Here is a 20054-nt window from a genome sequence, read left to right on the forward strand (position 1 = left end):
GGGGATACACCTGGGAATCAGGGGAGCCTGTGCTCAGGCAAACACACCTGGTTCAGTTCATGTTACTGCTGGTGTCAGCCCCAGCAGATGTGTGTGCACAGCTCAGGGCTAATGCACAACAGCCGAGGAGAGCTCCTGCCTGACAGATGATGGATCCCCTGTTCCTGGAGCACACGGAGCAGTGTTGACTCAGTAATTGATCCTGTCCTGGTAATGCACAGACTGATGAGTGATTTGCAAGCCAGACCCAAATTCATACCATTTTCACTTGCAAAGAGAGGGGTGAGAAGACAGAAAGAAATGAGGATGAAAACACCAGGGTCCTAGGAGGTTTCTCTGGAGAAGCATCCTTCTTCCCTTTTCCAATACCTTTTTGGCAAGAACTAAAAAAGAAGCTGCTTTCTGGGCAAGTCTTTGTTTCTTTCTTCTGGAGACCAACAGCAACCAGCAACAGGCTCTGTAGTCAGGTCTGTGCACAAATCCAGCACGGGCTGTACATTGATTTATTTTGAAAACCTCATCCAGGTTACATCCAGATCCCAGCATCTTCCAGATATTTAACTCAGAGCTTCATTTAATCAGGGTTGATTAATTCATACTCACATAGATTGATATTTATGGAAAGACGTAAAAACTAATTTTCAAAATGCAATTGCTGCTGTCTGCAGCATGTAGGGACCTGTTGGATCCCAGGTAGGGAGATGCTGCCATGCAGACTCTCATTCAACCACATCTAAGTAAACACCAGCTCCCCAGAGCTCCTGGTTGCTGCCACAATGTGATGCTGCAACTTGCACTGCCAGGTCATTGCCACAATAACCACCTGCACAAAAACAAACACATTTGTTCAAATTTGAAGAGGGGAACCAAGAGGTCAAGCTTTTTAAGGCAGCCTGGAGAATTTGAGCATTCTTCCCTACAGGGCTGAAAAAGTGCTCTGAAAGTTGTAGCCAAAATGTTTCCAGTAAATGAGGGTTTCATGATCCACCTGACACATCATCCGTTCTCCTGGACATCTTCAGGGCAAGAGGATGGACAGCAGTTCAAGATTCCACAGCTGAGAGACCAGGGCCTCCTCCTGTGCACTTTCAATGAGACAAAGGCCACCTGGCCCAGTATTTGTCGTGTCTTCAGCTATTGACATAGTTGTATTTCCCCTAGACACTTTCTGGGCAAACTTGTTTTATGGTCCTTGATGGACCTTGGTGCTGTAAACTTCTCTTCTTTTGTCACTGGAAGGGACCTTAAAGACCATTTAGTTGCACCACACTTGGCATGGACAGGGACCTTCCACTAGAGCAGGTTGCTCTGACCCCCATCCAAGCTGGCCTTGAGTGCATTTTCTGGGAACAGGAGTTGCAGCAGGCACAGGAGAGGGATGGCCCAGCCCTGTGCTGTGACATTTGTGACATGCTGTGCTGTTTGACAGCTGAGTGCTGGCACACTAACACAAGTGCTGGGCACACACATCAGCCAGGACAGCTGGGACACACTCCAGGGCCAGAGCCCTCTCCCACAGAGCTGAGCAGGGCTGTGCCCAGCAGCCTCATTTATTACATCCCCATAATCTCTCTTATCAGCTTACCTGCAGTAAGGCATTAGTAAAAGCCAAGCCACTCATGAAAGGGGCACCCTCTTCTATGTGAAAAGTCAATCAACATGTTATATTGTTATCAGGCTCGCAGACAAACCTCTCTTTGTACAACAAAATGTGCAGATAGGGTGCCCTGGCTATCAGTGTAAGGTTATCTTGTTGGGCCTTTGGCAAGTAGCACCTGATCTGCTTCTGTCTGAAATACACCTTGATTGCTGTCCCTTAAAAAGAAAACCAGTTAAATTATTTTGCCTCTCCACACGGAAAATCAGGAGAAAAAAAAAAAAGCAAGACTGTATCCGAGTCAGGAATTGTGTTTCCCAACTTCATCAGAATTCGTGTGTTTTCAGCCACAAAAAACAGATTCATCATCCTTTAAAGATAAATATGGCCATCACTATTGCAACTGGGCACATTTTTGCATACTTGAAATTGTTTTGAGGCGTTCAGTCATGTAAGATGCTGCGCTGAGTAACAATTTAAAGAAACATTAGCTCACAAATTACACTGTTGAAAAGTACCTCCTTAGACACCCTGGCATAGTACAAACTGTTATTCAAACATGCAGCCTAACTAGTGGGTGAGCCTTTTGCCAGCAGACTGGTATTATAAACATCTGGGAGTGATGAGCAGCCACAGACTCACAAAGACCTTGGCACATTTTTACAAGTTACAGCAAAAGCACCATCTCATCTGACCTTTAGTGTGTTTTCAGCCCACCAGCCTCACCCAGTCACCCCACACTGAGCCCACAGACCAGCCTCATCTTCCAAAAGGAGGATTTAGATCAATGTCTTCTCACACTGGGAATGTGATGCATCATGTGGTTTATGACTATCCCCTCCCTCTGATTCAGCTTTTTAAAAAATGGTAAATCATTCTTAGCTTTGGGTCAGAATGGACCGAGGAAGAGGAAGTCCTAAAAATACCAGATATAAATTGCTCAGATGGACTTGGATCTGTTAGCACAGCAATGAAGAAGTTAAAAAACATTTTAAAAATTAAGTGAAACTGAAACAAACAAACAAAAAATAGAATAATGCGATTAATATGTCCAGTGGACAATTTACTTGCTGATTCCATAGATGGTTTTTGCACATATGTAGCTTTTCTCAAAGTACAGATTCTGATAGATGACTTTCTAGTTCTTCAGTTATGAAATTAGTGGGTTTTTGGAGGAACTTGGGGCACAGAGGTCACAATAATCCTTCAAAATGTACACAGAGTGTAGAGTGTGAGGCCTGCAAGAGTCACAGGAGCACAGCCAGCTGAAGGATGCTATGAACAAGTCCTTCTCCAAACGCCACTAATAATTTTCCCAGTCTGTCAATAAAGAAAATCATTTTTTGCTGACGTCAAAAGTAAATTAACGAACTTGCCACTCAATTAGAGGGTCAGTCAACTGCTACATGTGACTCCCTCTCCATCTTTTAGTTTTTATTTAGATGATGATGAGGAATTCTTGACTTTGAACCAGATCCTCATTAAAAGAAAACCTCAATAAACACAAACATTTGAAACAGAAAAGCAATAATCAGGCTATTGCACTGTTTTGGTCGGTACAATTCCAGCTCTTCCATCAGGATAATCTAGCTGACATTTGGCCTTATCATTTTTTTCACTCTGGGACAGGATGAATGTCTTGTAAAACAGCATGTTTCTGCTATCCTTGCTTCAGTCAAGCACTCAAGAGCACTCTCTTTGGAGAAAACAACAAAAAAAAGAAGTGAAGTAAAAAAAAAAAAAAAAAAAAAAAAAAAGAAAAAGTTTCTGCTACTAAAAGGACAGTTAGAAGCCCTAAAGCTTTTAGCAGATAGAAAAGCCCATGGGAAAGATGCTGTGTCAATCCAACCCTGCTCACCTGGTGCCTGAGCCAAGGACAGGCCAGCCAGCCCTGCTGAAGGCTGAGCAGAGCCCGTGCACAGTAAATATTGGTACTGCACACATGATATTTGTCAGGAGGGCCATCCAAGCCTGCAGGCTGTTAATCAGGATGGGACTGCAGCCACGTGGCCCTGCACTGTCAGCAAAACCCACACAGATGGGGGTGTCTCCCACCTGTGGAAGGAGAATTTTAGAGGTCATTTGGGTATTTGAGAATGCCTGCCTCAGCAAGAGGGATGAGCAGCCCAAGACCCAGCAGTAAATGGAGCAGAGCAGGATCAGCAGATACAGGTGGTGGGATAGGGGCACCCTGGAGGCATTGGCAGAGCAGTGATCACTGTGATAAAGGATGGGAATGCATGATCTTGTAAATATTTTAACTAGTGTTGGTCTGTCTCCCAGCACACACATGGAGCGAGCCTCGGCAGACTCTGACTGTATTCCCAGGTTGGGAGCATCCCCCTTTCCAGCACAAATGCTCATTTCTAAGGAACTTTTCCCACAGAAATGAGCAGCAGAAACCAGGAGGGAAGCACCTAAACCAAAGCCTCCCCTTCTGCCATTCCCAGGGAAAACCCCTGGTACATGTTTGACCCCCAAAATGAACAGCCTCAGGGAGGGAGCTTGGATTGATGGCACCCTCCTGAAACAAGCCTGGGAGAAGACAGGGTAAAGGGAGGAAGGTTGCCTAAGGCTGAGCTGCAGGAACATCTCAGCACTGAGACCTCTAAGACATGGAATGCTTTTCTGGGCATTGGGAGCTGTTTAAAAGCACAACAGGATGACAGTTGCCACTCACAGGGGTTTCAGAGCAGCTTCCAAAAACATGGTGTAAGACAGAAAACACAGGGGTCCCACTCTGTGCCCACACAAACACAGAGACCTCCCCTGCCCTGTGAAATGCATCCCAAATTCCCATTTGGAATTCCAGTTTCCCCAAAAACTATGCCTTTGTAACATGGAAAAAGGGGTGACCAAAAAACAGCCTTTCCACCTGGGAAAACACCCCAGTTGGCCAGCTCAGAGGCAATACTCAAGGCTGCAGTTTGGTGATGAGAGCACACAGAAGAAACCCTGCCAAGAAGATAAATCAGTGGCAAAGCAAGCTAGAAGTTACTAAAGAGTTACAGATCTGGGTGAGTCAAGGGGGAGACTGTGCTGATTCTTCAAAAACCACCTGGGTATGGCATGGATTGCCAGAAACCCACAAAGGGTCTGGCAGCAAATGGGCAGGGTGCAGGAAAGCATGGGACTTCCTTGGGGGGCTTAAAATACAAACTCCCTCTCCCCCTTAGAACTAGACAAGGGACAGCCAAGAGCAAAACTAACTGCAGGTTATTGCAGCAGGAGCAGCCAGGCAGGGGAGCTGTTTCACACACAAACTTCCAGAGCCATCTTTATATATTTTTATTGCACACATCTATCCTTACATATCTCATGGGATGAGGCCAACTTCCCTTCCCAGGACAAACTATTTCTACTTAATTCTGCCAAATCCATCTGTTCCCAAGACAACTTTTGTTGCTGCCTAACACAGATATTTTGAAAGAGTAAATCTTCCCCTCAAACTCCCAACCCCTTCCCAAAATTGCTGGATTGTTCAGAATGTTCTCTGGGTGCTTTAGCTACTAAAACAGATCTTTTCCTCCCAGCAAAGCTTTTAAGAAGCCCAAGGGCACAGGTGAGCTGGAGCAAACCACCTTTGTAAAGAACCTGAAACACCCACACCTCCTCTCCCCCAGCATTTGATAAAGCCCACACAGGACACAGGACCCTGTCCAGCATCCCTGTTTTAATTTCAGGCTCCCTGGCAATGACCTCTTTGGTCCCAAGTGGCATCTGGAGTGAGCACACCCGAGGTGAGCTAATTAGTGGGTGTCTGTCTGGAGCATCAGCAAAGCACCAGCCACCCTGGGTTCTTTTTCGTTTGGGTGCCTGGTGCAGGATGACTGATCCTAGCAGGCTGGGAACATATGTTTGCATCACAGAGAGCCTGGAAGACATTTGCACTGACTCATAATTTGGGGGGAAATACTATAATTCATTTTCAGACATGATTTGCCATTGGTGTGGCATAAATATATGTGTGTGTGTGTACTGAGCTCTATTTTTAGAGCTGCATGGCCAGGGTGCCGGCTCCATGGGTACTCCATTGACAAACAGGATGCACTCTTCTCTGAGCTGGGAGGTTTTCTGTCCTCCCCCTTATTGTAAACATCATCTGCCTTCAAAACCCTTAATGTGTTGCAGATGTGACAAACAATAAAAGACCTATCATAAAAAAAAAAGGGCTGCCATCTCCGTGTTTCCCACTGGGGCAACATAATAATGAATTTATTAGCATATAGGGCTCACCAACATATGTTTATAGTCACTCACAAACTTTTGACTTGACAGTTTACAAGTATGTTTAAATCATTAAAGTTTAGGTTGACTGTCCAGTTATTACAGGCTCATTATAAATAGGAAACAAAGGTTACATTTTATACAACAGGCGATAAATCAAAACTAGTCTGTATTTTAGTCTGACTTTTTTTTTTTCCCCCTCCTCTTTTGCTCTTTTTTCATCCCCTTATTTTCAAGACCTTCTGAGGGGACATCTTGGTGAGGCCAGTGCTCAGCAGATGTTTGCAGTTAGCTGGCAGGGCCAATGGCATCCACACCAGGGAGCAGGAGAAACTCTCAGTGCATCCAAGAGATGCAAAGACCTCAGAGGTGGCAAACTCTGCCAATGTTTTCACTCAACCAACAGCCAAAATCACTGCCAGCCCGAGACACGTCTCCTCCTCCTCAAGGCATCACCAAGTCTTTCTCCAAGGCTTGGAAAACCCTTTGGAAGGGAGGAGCTCTCCACTGTCATTTTCCTCAAGCTGAACAAAGCACCTGAGAAAAGGAGGGGAAAACCACAAAGTGTGTTCCCTGACTGCAGACCTCAAGGGGCAGCAGAATAACTCAGACATGCCCAGAAAGGGGCTTGGGTTTGACCACTGCACTACAGCACAGCCTGCCATCCATGTTCCTGCCTTAAAACTGCAGAGAATCCAGCAGGGGATCAAACCAGGGGCTCAGTAACACAACCCCAGCCACTCCCAGTCCCTTCTGCCTCTATTACAGGGTAACCACCTTGGGAAGGAGAGAGATAAAGCCACATTAAATGCAAAAGTTCATTTTGTAAACTATTTCCAGATTTCAAAGCCTGGCATCATTTCAAATTGACGTGCTACCCTAAAATTTACAATTTTTGGAAGTGGAGGGGTGCAATGTGGAATGGTTTCTGGTCCCTTTTATTTCTTGCTATGTACATGTGATATGACGGAAAAAAATTAATTGAAAAATACCCTTTCAAAGTAAAAAGAAATATCATTCTCAAAAATGTTGAAAGTGAGTATTTCCACACCATCAGCAACTTTTCCTGGGCTGGTTTCCAACATAAAACTTCAACCGAGTCACAGTTTATATCCAATCCCAACCAAATAGGATTCTGTCACTGTCATATCAGCTTCACCTTTCTGCTCAAAAGGAAAACACAAAAAAAGGAGCATACAGCATAGGCAAGCAAGGAAGAAGGGCTGTCTCCCTGGCAGCACAGCTCATGCCCTCTGAGCTCAGTCAGTGCCTTAAAGCCCTGCTGGACAAACTCCACTCTCTCAGCAACCTGAAGGACTTTACCTGCCAGGAACCCCATGCCCCAGAGACACAACTGCTTTAAAGTTAAATATTTACCCAGAGCAAAGGCAGCAGCAAACACCCTCCACAGGAGCAGCACAGGAGGACAAGTCCTCTTTTCCTGCTGCACGTTCCTGCACTACAGTGACAAGAGGGGTCTAAGTTTCCAGGAGGGCAAGTTACCAGGGAGATCAATACAGTGATTAAAGTAGCCCAGATAGGCAGAATAAGGCAGAAAGGATCATATATCCGACTTCAGAGATCACTGACGATAGTGTGGGGAAGGCTTTACGAGGAAATTAGAAACACATTAAAAATAGCATCAAGGTGTGACACAAAGATCATGGAAAATGAAACACTTATCTCTGCTCTCAGCACGGGACGCTGTGAATAACCCATATTTTTTGAACATAAACTTTGTTATTTAGTTCTTGGATGAAATTGTGTTTTATCCCTCTCAAAATTCTGTTTCTCTTTCAGACTTTGAGTGGAGGACTTGAAAAGTCTTTTCTTTCCCTTACTTAATATCTGAATATATGTATTTCATGCATTTTACATAATGTGTCAATAATCTTTGATATGAGACTGGCATTTAATATTTCAGCTCTCACTTCATTAAGGATATTTTAATTATCCCAGACCAATGGGAGGGAATTTATAAGCATCTGTGCTTCGTTTAGGAGCCCAAATTTGCCTTTTAAACTTCAAAGCTGCAAAGCTGATTTTATCCAGGTTCAGTTGTCTGGTCTCTCGAGGAGCACTGTGTAGCACTGGAACCAACATTAACTGGGCCAAGCCTCCAGCCCACAGAACCACATCCAGCACTGCTCATCCACACTGGACACAGCTCCCAACAGCCTGGGCTTGCTCACACAAGCAAACCAGATGATGCTGCTGAGCTCCACAGAGTGGTCAGTGGGTCTAGGAGAAGGCCCACACCAGCAGCACGTGTGACTGCCCAAGTCACAACTGGTCTTTTGCTTTCTCCTCCCAATGGGTGACCAGGGGCTACCTCATTAATAACATCAGGAGTGCCTCAGGGCTGTTTTCAGAGCAACCAAAGACATGACTCACACTGGCAAGCAAAGCAATTTTGAGGCTCTCAAGTACCTAAATTGCTTCTGCAAAATGAGCCTGAGGTATTTGCAAAAAATCATTGGGGGCTTCTAAATCCTACATCAGAAATAACCATCATTTGCTGCAGTCAAACAATCCTTCCTGACTTTCTGATGCCCTCCCAGGAAGCTGAGAAATTAATCTCAAATCTCAGGATTGTGGGCAGCAGTGGAAAGAAGAGAAGGGGGTCACCCTGGGACCTACATCAGATTTGCAACTTGCCTCAAATCCTCTCCAGTGGGCTGCCCTCGGTACACCCCTACAGAACCAGCCTGGAAAAGCACAGACATTTCCCCTACAGCTGCTGCCTCGACCAGCCCCACAGCCAGCCAGCACAATTCCAGGTGTCTGTGGGCTCTGGGTGTGGAGGGCACTGGGGGTGCCTGCAGTGAGTGAACCTCAGCAGACCTCAGGGAGCAGCTCCCCACACCATCACCAAAACCTAGAACCCACAGAGCTGCAATCCCACCAACCCCATCACCTGCTAAGAAGCGGAGCTGGTTCCTCACTCGCAGCTCTCCATCCCCAGAGCCTCCACCGCACTCGTCCTCATCGTCGCAGTCTCCGCTCTCCTCCTCCTCCTCCTCCTCTGCCGCTTTTCCTGGAGATTTTCGGCGGGGCAAAGTCATCCCTCTGAGCAGCTGAAAGACATGAGGGGACACAGTCACTCAGCTGCTTCCCTCCACCCTCCCTGCTGCTTCATCCTGCACCCTCCCTGCACTCACTGGGGTGACACGAGTGGGACAAGACCCCAACACACTCCTTGTGCCAAAGCACTGAGCAGCTCAGGTTCATCCGTGGACAAAGCTGCACACAAAACTTCAGTGGAAGAAACAAAAGGAGGAGGCAAAACCACACTGAGTCATTCTGCCCTTTGGCTTCTGCCTAGTGAGAATCCCATGAGCCCTGCAAGACCCCAATGTCACCGAGGCTCTGGGGTCAGCTACAAAACACATGTCCAAAGGTAGGTCAGACAGGGGAAAAAACAGCAGCAAGAGGAACCTCTGTTCAGGTTCAGGGAATCTCACTACTTTCAAGGACTCTCTCCCATTTTAGGAGCGACACATGAAAGGAAATGGCAGAATTCCCAGGTCTGTATGGACCCCATGGACATAACCTAAAAATCTTATTTCTCACTCTTGAAGCACAGAGGATGCTAGTGAAAGATTTTTGGGGTAGCCAAGTGACAGAATGAAAACATCTTTTAAAGGGTGTTTTAAAACTGAGTCCTAAGTAACAGTGAGAGTTTGCACATCCCTGAGATGAGGACTTGAATGCCTCCCCTGAGCACGGGGTCAGGACCACTCTCCAAACATGGGTGGGAGCTCCCCACGCTCCTGTCACAGCACACAGAAGGGTTAGACGCATTATAAACTATCAGCTTCCTCTCTTCACTGACTTTCCTCATTTTGCTGTTGCTGAAAGCAGCTGGCTACTCCATCATAAACCCAGATCCCCTTTGAAAAAGTGTGAGTCAGCTAGTTAATATATGCTGAAAATTTCTATCACTGCCACTCTGCTGCTAAAAGCTTCTCGAATTTAATCTCAGTGCTAAGAAGAAAAAAAAATGAAAAGGGTAAGTAACAGAGAAGATATTGCAAAATGGGAGCTTTCTGCATGCTTCAGGGGTTTGGTTAGTTCCATCTCTTGCAGCAATATGCATGCCTTGCAAGGCATTTTTTAATATCTGGAATCTAGGTTATATTTTTAAACTATTAAGCTAGCCTTAGAAAACAGTTTCTAAAATATTTATCTCCTGAAGTTTATACAGCCTTGGAGGAATGCCTTTGGCATCTGGCTCGCCCTGTCCACAGCAATGTCCACATACCTTAGTGTTTATATTAGAGGAGCATAACGTAATGAAAAACAAATGGCTCCATGTGAGACCCCTTTGGGTTCCCCAGCTGCAGCAAACCCTGCAGCAAAGTTCTCCCTGGCACGTGCCAAAGTCTGCCTGGTGTGAGAACCACACTGGGTGAGCCCCACATCCATGGCAGGCAGGGAAATGCAGCTCATCTCCTCAAAACTCAGGGGATGTGCTTTCGTGGCCTCCAACAGGCTTTGGCTCAGGCTGTTTAAGTTCACTTTTCAGGAATTTTACTTTGTTTAGACATTTACAGGCCTCCCTCAGAACATGGTTCAACCACAAAAAAAAAAAAAAAAAAAAAAAAAAAAAAAAAAAAAAAAAAAGGCAAGTGTGGTGCTGAGGGTAACTCAGGGAAGACCTTGCCCAGGAACTGAACATGCCAACCACCTAAGCCTTTACACCATCGCTTGTACTTCGCCCCTCCAAAGAAAGTCCCCAGCTAACAGCAGTCCTCAGATGAGGTGGAATGAGGGTCTCCCATGCACAGCAGCTAATTAGCACACACACCCCAGTTCAACCCCAGTGCCACCACCGCCAAAAACCCAAGCCCATGGTGCTGGAAGGGGTGGCAACCCTTCAGCAGCAGGATCCTCACTCCTCTGTGGGATCCTTGCTCCTCTGTGGGATTCTCCCTCCCTCCTCTGTGGGATTCTTGCTCCTCTGTGTGATGGATCCCTGCTCCTCTGCATCCCAGGAACAGAGCAAGCCAGACAGGACCCCACCGCGCAGCCCGGGCGACACAACTTTCATGACTTACCCAAAAAGAGCAGAGAAACTTTCTGGCAGAGAGAATTAAGCTTTGGGATATTTTCAGATTTAATAAGCTCGGTGGGGGGCAAGGGAAGATCAGAATTTTTCAGTTGTGTGTTTTCAAACATTAAAATAACTGAGTGTTTCTTGTAGTACTACTTCTTTCCTTGGCACGCCATAAATTACAGCTTAATTTCTATGCCTTTGTAGCCACAATAAAACAGGAACTTTCTGAGAAACGTCATGTGGGCCCCAACTTTGGATCAAGTGAACGTGACATCCCTTTGCCACACTGCTCTTTCCTTTGCCAGGAGAAAAGCTCCATCCTCAGGCACACCCTCCCCAGCTGCTGATAACTACAGAGAGGTTCAATTAAATTTGCAGCTCCCTGTGGGAGAAATAGAGCCCAAGACACAAAACCAATGGAAGAGTTAGCAGGAGACCAGGCATGGGGTGGAAATCCCACTCCACTCCATTGGTACAACCAGACCCAGGAATGCTGCTGGATGTCTCATCTTCATCCAGAGCAGCAGCCCCAGTCCCACTCATCAACCATTCCACAACCTCCCTGATGGTTTGCATGCTTTATGAAATTATATTTGGTGTACTGAGCATAGATTCCCCATCCTTAAATAGCAAGCAGAGCTGACTGTACCCGAACATTACAGTTTATTCATGTCCTGTGGTTTAAAGCCCATGGTAAGAGGCAGGAAAATACACAGTCTGGTGATCACCAAAGTAGTATGCAACAGAGAGATAGCTTTAACTTAATCACAACTCACCCAGCTGTAAGAATTTACTGTCATATCTGCTCCTCTTTGTTAAACCATAATGGCAAAAATACACTGCATTTACAGCGTAGCCAAATGTAAACTGGAGCACTCTTTGTGGGAGGCCAGGCACACACATCCACGCACCTCCAAGGGGGCTGTGAGGCTTTCCTCCCACAGCCATGACAAGAAACTCCCTCTGCTCTTCATTACAAGTTCTAACAGATCAGGTGTCCATCAGCTAGTTCTGTTTCCAACCCCATTCCTTTTAAGCCATGACCCTTGGGATGGGCAGTGCCAGGGCACCAGCAGGAGGGACTCTGGGCAGTCACATCTGGTTTCCATGTCCATCTTCATTGTTTGGCTTTGTCTTGTGGTCTCCCTACAGCCTCAAACACAAGGCAGATGGGAATGGTGTGCTGAGTCTTCCTGCTAAGAAAGCTCCCCAGGGCATCCCACCATGATTTACACAATTATTCATAACTGTACAGTGACCAGACAAAAACAGATGCAGTGACGCGGGGTAATGACTCAGCTTGTCTTGGACAGGCCACTGTATGCTGAAATCTTTTTAACTCCTCATTCTTTACAACCACTTTACTCAGAGCTCCCCATCCCACCAGCCCACTGAGCCACCTGGTCCTATTTTTCCAATTTTAACATAAACGGTGGGAGCTGCAACATACTTTTTATCATTAATCTCCCATCTCTGAAAAGAGCCCAGCATCAAGTTTCTTGGACTGCAGTTTAATAGCTGTTTTCTCCTTTTGGAAATAAGCCCACAGTATTGCAAATATCAATTTGAGCAATACCCAAAATTGTGCCCACAAATTCAGATTAAATACTGTCAGCAAGCTACAAGCACTGTGCTCCTTTAGGGCAGAAATCATCCCTTTCAACACACTTCAAAAATATGTAAAGTAAAGAGAACAGCCAAAGAGGTTATTAAGGGGAATAAAAGACTTTTAGAAAAACATTTAATTCCTTCATGAGTTTAGGGGAGAAGCTTGATTGATATTTGTAATCTTTTGGTGGACAGAGCTGTCATTTAATTTAGCTTGCATGACTGAAAGAATTTAACAAAAAGTGTTCCAGAGAGTTTCGCTGGGATTCTTTGCATGTTTTTAGTAAGCCTCTGGAATACGATCAAACCTAAAAAGCTGGAGAGGATGGAGACTAAACTTACAGCTAGAATAATATTCAGAACTGTAATATATGCTTAATAATCAAGTATTCACATCCAGCAGAAAAAGTGCCTCAGTGCACAAATTACTCTGGAGCCCAAGCCATGTGTCCATGTGCTGCTTGGCATCAGGAAGGGAACCCTGGGAACTCATCCTAGCAGTGAAAAAAACAGCTCCTGGCTTTGCTAGAAAACTCCCAAAATTCAATGAATTTCACCAACTCACAACTGCTTGCAAAGCCTTCCCTCAGGAGCCTCGTAAGGAAGAGTTTTGGAAGAGCAAAGGTGTTATTTTTCCTTTCATCACTCCAGTCACCCACTCCAGCCACACACTTCTGACTACCTGACACAGGTACTGAGGTACCTCTCACACAACTCCTGAGATTCCCAACACATCAGCTTTTTCTATTTTAAATTCCACCCTGCTAAAAACATTGGGGTTGGGGGGGGTTGGAAAACTAGATCTTATGTGGCCAATCCTGACCTTGAAATCTGCAATGCCAAATAATTTATGTGTGGCTTTTGAATCAGGGCAGCATCATGGGAAACGTGCAGATTTTCACACGATACTGTTCCCTGTTAACAGCTCATTACAATGTACAGAAGTATATTCCCATTATGAAACACAGCTGGGGTTGTTTTGCTTACGAAGGTCATTATCTGATCACAGGCAAGAATCAGGGAAAGGAACCCATTTTATAAGGCTGAAGTTGTGGACTTTTTCAAAACTCATGTGTTTTGAATTTGGTGGCCTGATCATACCCAAGCATGCAACAGCAGAATCGATTCTCTCCACTTCCTCTGCCTATTAGCCCTGGAAATAGCATGGAAAAAATTATCTTTTATTAGCAAATACTTTATTATTTAACCAGCCCTCTTGAGAGTGCTGGTGCCCTCCACACCACATTTCTATTTCCCAGCTCCCTTGGGTTTACCCACTCTGTGGAGAGATGCCTTGGTGCACAGGAGTGTGCACCAACACAAACTCAATGCACCATCAACAGCATCATTCTTTTCATTGCTTCTTTCCAAGCTCCAGAGAGCCTTCCCCCTCCTGGGCAGCAGCAAAATGCAACACATATTTACAGAAAAACTCAGTGTTCCCTGGGACCAAGTACCAAACTCTATTTGAAAATAAGGATATTTAAAACTTTAAAAATGTATCAGGATCTGTACTTTTGTCTAGCAAGAGTGAACACACGAGTGTGTGCACACCAGCAGGCATGACTGCTCTTCTCATCACAGTGTTGGCCCATGGACAGAAGAACCTATTTGGGGAGGAGAACATCTGAATTGTGGTTTCCTTATGATCCTTCCAGTTGGCTGCACCTTGGCAGCACAAACATGGAAGAGAAGAAACCTGTTCCTCATTGAACTCCTACTTCAAACTCAGCAGAAAAAAGAATGATCACTAATCAAAAGTAAATAAAGTGAAAGCAGACTTTGGAGATGCAAATTTTAGTGCTTGGAAAAATTATGAGTTAGACATGGCCATTTTCTCAGCTTTTCTAAAGGCCAGTCCTGCATTTCCCAGTACTGCCTCCTTTAAGATATAACAGGGTTTGTGCTACTGGAGCTGAACTCAGCAGAGCAAGTCCCAGACAGCATCTCCTGTGTGCTCTGAGCACCATGAGCAAAGGATGCTCCTGGAATTCCCTTCCCACACATTGATCTTGAGCCACTCTTGCTTTGTGGCTCCACACCAGTCCATGGTGATGGGTGTCTAAAGTTGTGAACCATAGCTCTGAACTTATATTGTGGCTTCTTAGCCATAAAAAATATTTTAGTCCTTAATTCTAGCACTCAAAATACCTGGAACAGGAAAAATCCCAACCAAGCATCACTTGGGGTTTACCAGCACAGCAGGACCCATTTTACTGTCTTCACAGGCTCCAGAGGAGATGCTCTTGGCTGCCAGTAAATCAGTTTTTCTGGTCACTCTCCTCATAGCAAAGAAGCTGGTGACAGCAGTGAATTATTGACCAAAGGGTGGCCCTACTTTATGGATCATCAGCTTGATTCCAGATTAGCTATCCAAACTGACAACATCCCTATGGGTAAAGGAAGACAGATAAAGACTCCTAAGTGCTGGCAGTAATTAACACGAGTCTGCACTGGACAGTAAATCTCTTTTGGCAGCAGAAGGGGCTACCACGGCATTATGGATTGCTCTGGTTTGGTGAGGGCAGGGTGATGCCCAGGACTGGATGCTCCCATGGAGGTTAAGCCCTGGCTGGCACCATGGGAGGCACAGAGACCAGCTCCTCTTCTGCTGTCCCCTAGGCAGGAGAGGTGTCACTTCCCTGGCCTGAACAAAAGCTCATTCATCACCGGGCACATGTGAAAAAGAGATTACTCAGGCTTTACGATCAGCTCATTCACCTTATATCCAGTTCCTCCCCCTTCCACCTCAGCTATTTATACTGCTGCTTTTTTTGCAGCAGCAGTAGGAAGGAACAGGACAGTGTGGGTGCTGAGTAGGGCTGAGGTGTCCAGCCCAGCCTGGTAGCAAGTCCTGGGCAGTCCCTGTCTGCTTCTGGCTCATCCCCTGAGCCCTACATCAATGCCAGTGCTGGAGAAATGCTGCTCTCCTCTTTGGGCTACTACAGCCCCTTCTCCCATTTTGACTTTCCAAGCCTTAACTATCGCTGGCCCTTCAGCATCCCTTCCTACATTTGCTTCCATCAAACACAGACATCCCTCAAACTCAAAAAACCCAGTAATTAGACCAATCATCAAACATGTGGTTGGACCAGCAGTAGAAGATGCCTTCAGCACTTTGCTGGAGTCTGCCTCAGCCAATTCCTTCTGGATCAGAAAGACTTCCATGAGCTACCACTTTCTTAGAAGAAACATAGGAATGCAGCTATTTGCTGCAAACACCCCCTTCCAGCTCTTTTCCACTTATCAAGCACATTAACTACCCACACCTGCCAAGAGTGGTGGAAAAGTTTTTGAAAAGATGCTTCTTTTCTTGCTGCCTGCTAGAGCATGTCTGTCTTGTCCCCTTTCCACACTGTTCTTCCTCTATGGCATCATATCCCTCCTGCTCCTTCTCCCCACAAAGTTTCTCAGTCTCCTGCCAGTAACCCCAGCTGCCTTCTCCTCTCATTTCCACTCGCTCTGCATCACTAGAAATGAGAACCTGGACCAATTTCTCCACTTCTCAAGCAGCCACCCCTCAGGGCATTGGCAGCTGAATGAAGGAGGGGCGTGAGAGCCTACGTGGGCCAGGACCCATCACTGCTGTTATCCATATTTTCCATATTTTGTTTAATTTTGTTGGAGCAGAACCCCAAACACTACTCAGGAAGGCCTAAAGTGCACGTCACCAGAAGATGAAACATGAGACAACAAGCAAAGTGGGAGTATAAGAAACAAGACAAAATGGGCAGAGGCAGAGCCATCAACCACCTCAGTGCCATCACATCCTTCAGACATTTGGGATGGCTGGATGCCAGAGCACCCAGAAGGACGTGCAGGTCTCACACCACCTCGAGCCATTTGCTATAACAGCCCCAGGGCTCTGTTAAGGGGATCAGGTGATCAGGCTCTGTAGAGGTGACCCAGGCAGGGGGGTTACAGCAGCCAGGGGCTCCCACAGCCTCCTCCTGCCCAGCCCAGCCTGTTGGAGCAGCTGGGAGATTTCCTCTTGGCTCAGGCTGTAGTACACGTGGCTGCTGGCGATGTCTGCAGGGCTGCCTGCGAGACAAACATCTCGTCCTTGGCACCAGGTAGGAAACAGCAAGCTGAGACCTGGGCAGGAAGGATTTTTTTTCCCCTTCCTCTTCTCCTTCTGCAACACAAACCCCTGTCCCAGCCGCTTTCCTTTCCCCCCTAAAAGCTCCCAGTGGAGAAGCACTCCTCAAATCATGTATTTTTTGTGCGTGGTGTTGTGTTGCACAGAGGTTTCTGCCAGAACACCTGAGTTTTGAGGTTTGAGTCACCCTGGCTCCATCCTGCCCTCCTGGGGGCTGCTCTTTACTTTTGCATTCACTTCCCCTTCAAGGCTCTGGAAGCCCAAAAAGCAACTACAAGCAGTTCTGATGCATGTGCCCTGGTCCACAGAGCTTCACAGGGAACTGAACAGCTGCCTTATAAGCCAATTATCTCCCATCAGACAAGACAACCCCAGCATGGGGTTAATTATCAAGCTGTTGGTTTCAGCAGAGACTTAAATCAGGCAGAGGGAGGAGGACTCCATGGCAAACACCCCCAAACCTGTTAGCTAGGCAGGATCAAGCAGCTGGTCTCTAATTAATGGCCAGTGACTGGACTGGCTCCTTAGCAAGGTCTCAGCTCTCCTCTCTGTTCAGAGTATGGATGCTGCTTTCAAAAACCAAAAAAATTCCTTTTTTTGGGACTTTTCCATATATGAACTCCAGGAACACAACTTTTCCATATAACATATTTCCACAAATATTTTAGTGTCAATATTGGCACCTAGGATGGGTCTACCAACAGGATAAGGAACCAACCATATCCAGGCTCCAGCAGAGGCACTGCTGACACACAGGGCTGCAACTCATCACTGAATGTACCCAACAGCAAGGGTCAGGAGCTGCAGGCAGGAGGAGCCCTGCCTGGTGTGGTTCTCCCACACACAGATGCACAGACACCAACTGAACAGCTGAAGCAACTCAGTGTTTAAATTAAGTTCAAAGCTGGTGACTTTATACCCTCCCTCAGTGAGACACAACACTCACAGAGGAAGCCCTGAAATGCACCTATATGAATCTCACCCACAGCTTTTAAATTATGTGCTGCAGGAAAAGGTCAGCAAACTCCCTCCCCACCAATAGGCAGGAGGCATTCAAGGGGTCCTGCCAAAAATAAAAGATAACTTCCTCCCCACCACGGTATTTGTTGATGGCTCTAACACCCACCCACTGCCAGCTGCCTCCCACTTCCTTGCTGACCCTGCTGCATCAGCAGCATCTTCTTACACATGTCCTCAACCAAGCATATTTCCCTCTCTTAAATATCACCCCTGGAAATACAGCCAAGAGAGGCAACAAATCTTGCTGCAACCCAAGCTTCTCTCTTTGCTCACAGTTTGATGTGCTGCAAGGGCCATCTCTCATTGCATAGGTAATGAAAATACAACCCAGCCTCTGCAGCCAGTTACAGGTCAAAACCAAGCTAAGAAGTTTAATGAGCAATAGCATTAACCAAGAGTCTTCCTGAGCCGTGAGGGGTATTTACACCTGCCCCAAATGCAGCCAGGTTAAAAGGGTCTCACTGACTGGGAAAGAGGTTTTCCAGCACAGGGGAAATATCTGCCAGGAGTGTGCCTTGTTCCCCCTACAGGGACAGGGCTTGGGTGAAGTGGCAGAATTGCACTGGGGAAATTCCCAGCACACAAAGCAGCTCAGGGGGAGGTGAGAATCTCACAGGCGTTTGTGCCACACTGCCTGTACACCATGCCAGAGCTGGGCACCACATTCCCACAGCATAGCCCAGCCTTGGAGAAGGAAATTCTTATCAGAGCTGGCCCTCTCTGCCCACAGTGGGTCTGACAGTGCTGCCTTTTCCTCCTGCCCCTGAGGACATCATCACTAAGCAAACTGGAATCAAAAGTAACATTATTATCAAGGCTTTTTTTGGGAACAAAAGCAACTGGATTTCTTCTGCAGCTGAGAAGACCAGAGGTTACCTTCTGAACAATGAAGACAGGCTCTTTGAATCCCAGTCCCCAGTCAGTCTGGACCACATTTTAAAAATCTTGACGCTGAGTCAAAATTTGGAGAAAAACATGAGAAAAGTACCCAACTTCCCAGACATCTGTGTCCTTTGTTACTGGGCCCATCAGGGAGGACACCTACCTCAGACTTCTACTGATTACATTGCAGCCTGAGTCACAGCACAAGGCGACACTTGATACAATTAACCAGGCCCAGAATAACTGTAATTAACTGTTAATCTGCTATCAATAGCCGGGGTTTTGCTGCACAAGGATTCCTTCAGGTTTGTTTCCTCCACAACAGGATAAACTTCAGCTCTGGTACAGGATATCTGGTGTTTGTTTTAAGGCACCACTGAGCATCAGCTGCATATTCTGGACACAAAAGCAAACGAATCTCCTTTAAAGGTGTTGGTCTGGCTTTTTCCACAGCTGGTTTCCACAGCACTGTTTGGAGGATGGTCCCTGCAGGACACACCTGAGGCACCTGTTTCCCTGCCAGAGCTGAAGCCACAAGGACAAAGCTGAAACCTTTCACACATATAAGACCACTCCAGGACCCAGCTCTGTTTGAAAACAGGCACACAAACCACCAGGTACAAACAATCTCTGGTTGTTTAAAAATACTCATTGTAGGTGACCTGTGGGTGCAGAATTCCTTCAGCAATCCCAACAAACCTGCAGGTTTGCCACAGGTGATGTTGCTCCGGGCAGGTGCTGGCTCTTGCTGAAGAGGGAGAGAAGGGGTTTGGGTTTGAAAAGTCAGCTGATAGTCAGATACCTTCAGATTTAATCACATTCTCATTACCGAGGGTCACTCTTCCCCTGATTTAACCGCCCTGGCAAAATCCTGTCAGTACCACTTGCAGACAGAGTGGGAGAGCATTTACCCAGCATTAATGGGAGCCAAGACAGAGCTAAAAGGACAATGGAATTAGTACTTAAATACCAGGCCTAGACTCGGTGGAGCTGTAGATTATTTTGTGTACTAAAGAAGAATTAACTGATCCGTTCGAAAATGCATTTATCATTAAAATAAAAATCTTCTGTCATTTTATTTAATAGCCTTAGTAAAAAAATAATTGCAATGGCTGGTTGCTTTTCAACAACATGTGGTTTTAATATTTTAATTGTTACAAACTGTTTAATAATGATGAACAAAAGGCGTGTCCAAGTAATTATTGTATTTATTAACATTTCTTTTGAGGACGTGATAGATTGTGTTGCACATATACAGCACTTCAGACATTGTAGTGCTAACTTATTAAAGGTGGAAAATGAGTCAAAAGTGACTTGCTTTGGTGCAATTTAAATATTGTATTTTCGAGTGATTAGTGTTGTGCCTTGCATTATTTAACAATCTGGCAGTTTGCACATTTTTCTAATTAGCATGCAGCTTCATCTGATCGGGGAATTAAAATACAGTGGGAATAATAAACCTCAGAGAGCCTAGCAGGCACAGGGAAACTTTCACCAAATCCGTCAAAGTAATGGATTTTTCTGAAGGGGGTGATATATTCCTGAGAAGTCTCCAGCTCCCC

At 45.9% G+C, this 20054-nt stretch overlaps 1 protein-coding gene across 1 annotated transcript in view; it reads right to left on the minus strand.

Annotated features, from left to right (window-relative positions):
• Nucleotides 1-20054, minus strand: part of GPC3 (glypican 3) — a gene marked incomplete at its 5' end in the record, with an annotated part of 134641 nt that overhangs the window by 17189 nt on the left and 97398 nt on the right. The window contains one exon of the mRNA XM_083883198.1: nucleotides 8742-8901. Within this exon, the coding sequence (XP_083739324.1) occupies nucleotides 8742-8901 (160 nt within the window). The remainder of the gene's footprint in view (nucleotides 1-8741; nucleotides 8902-20054) is intronic.

This window comes from Zosterops lateralis (assembly GCF_965231275.1).
Source record: "Zosterops lateralis genome assembly, chromosome: Z".
Lineage (NCBI taxonomy): Eukaryota > Metazoa > Chordata > Aves > Passeriformes > Zosteropidae > Zosterops > Zosterops lateralis.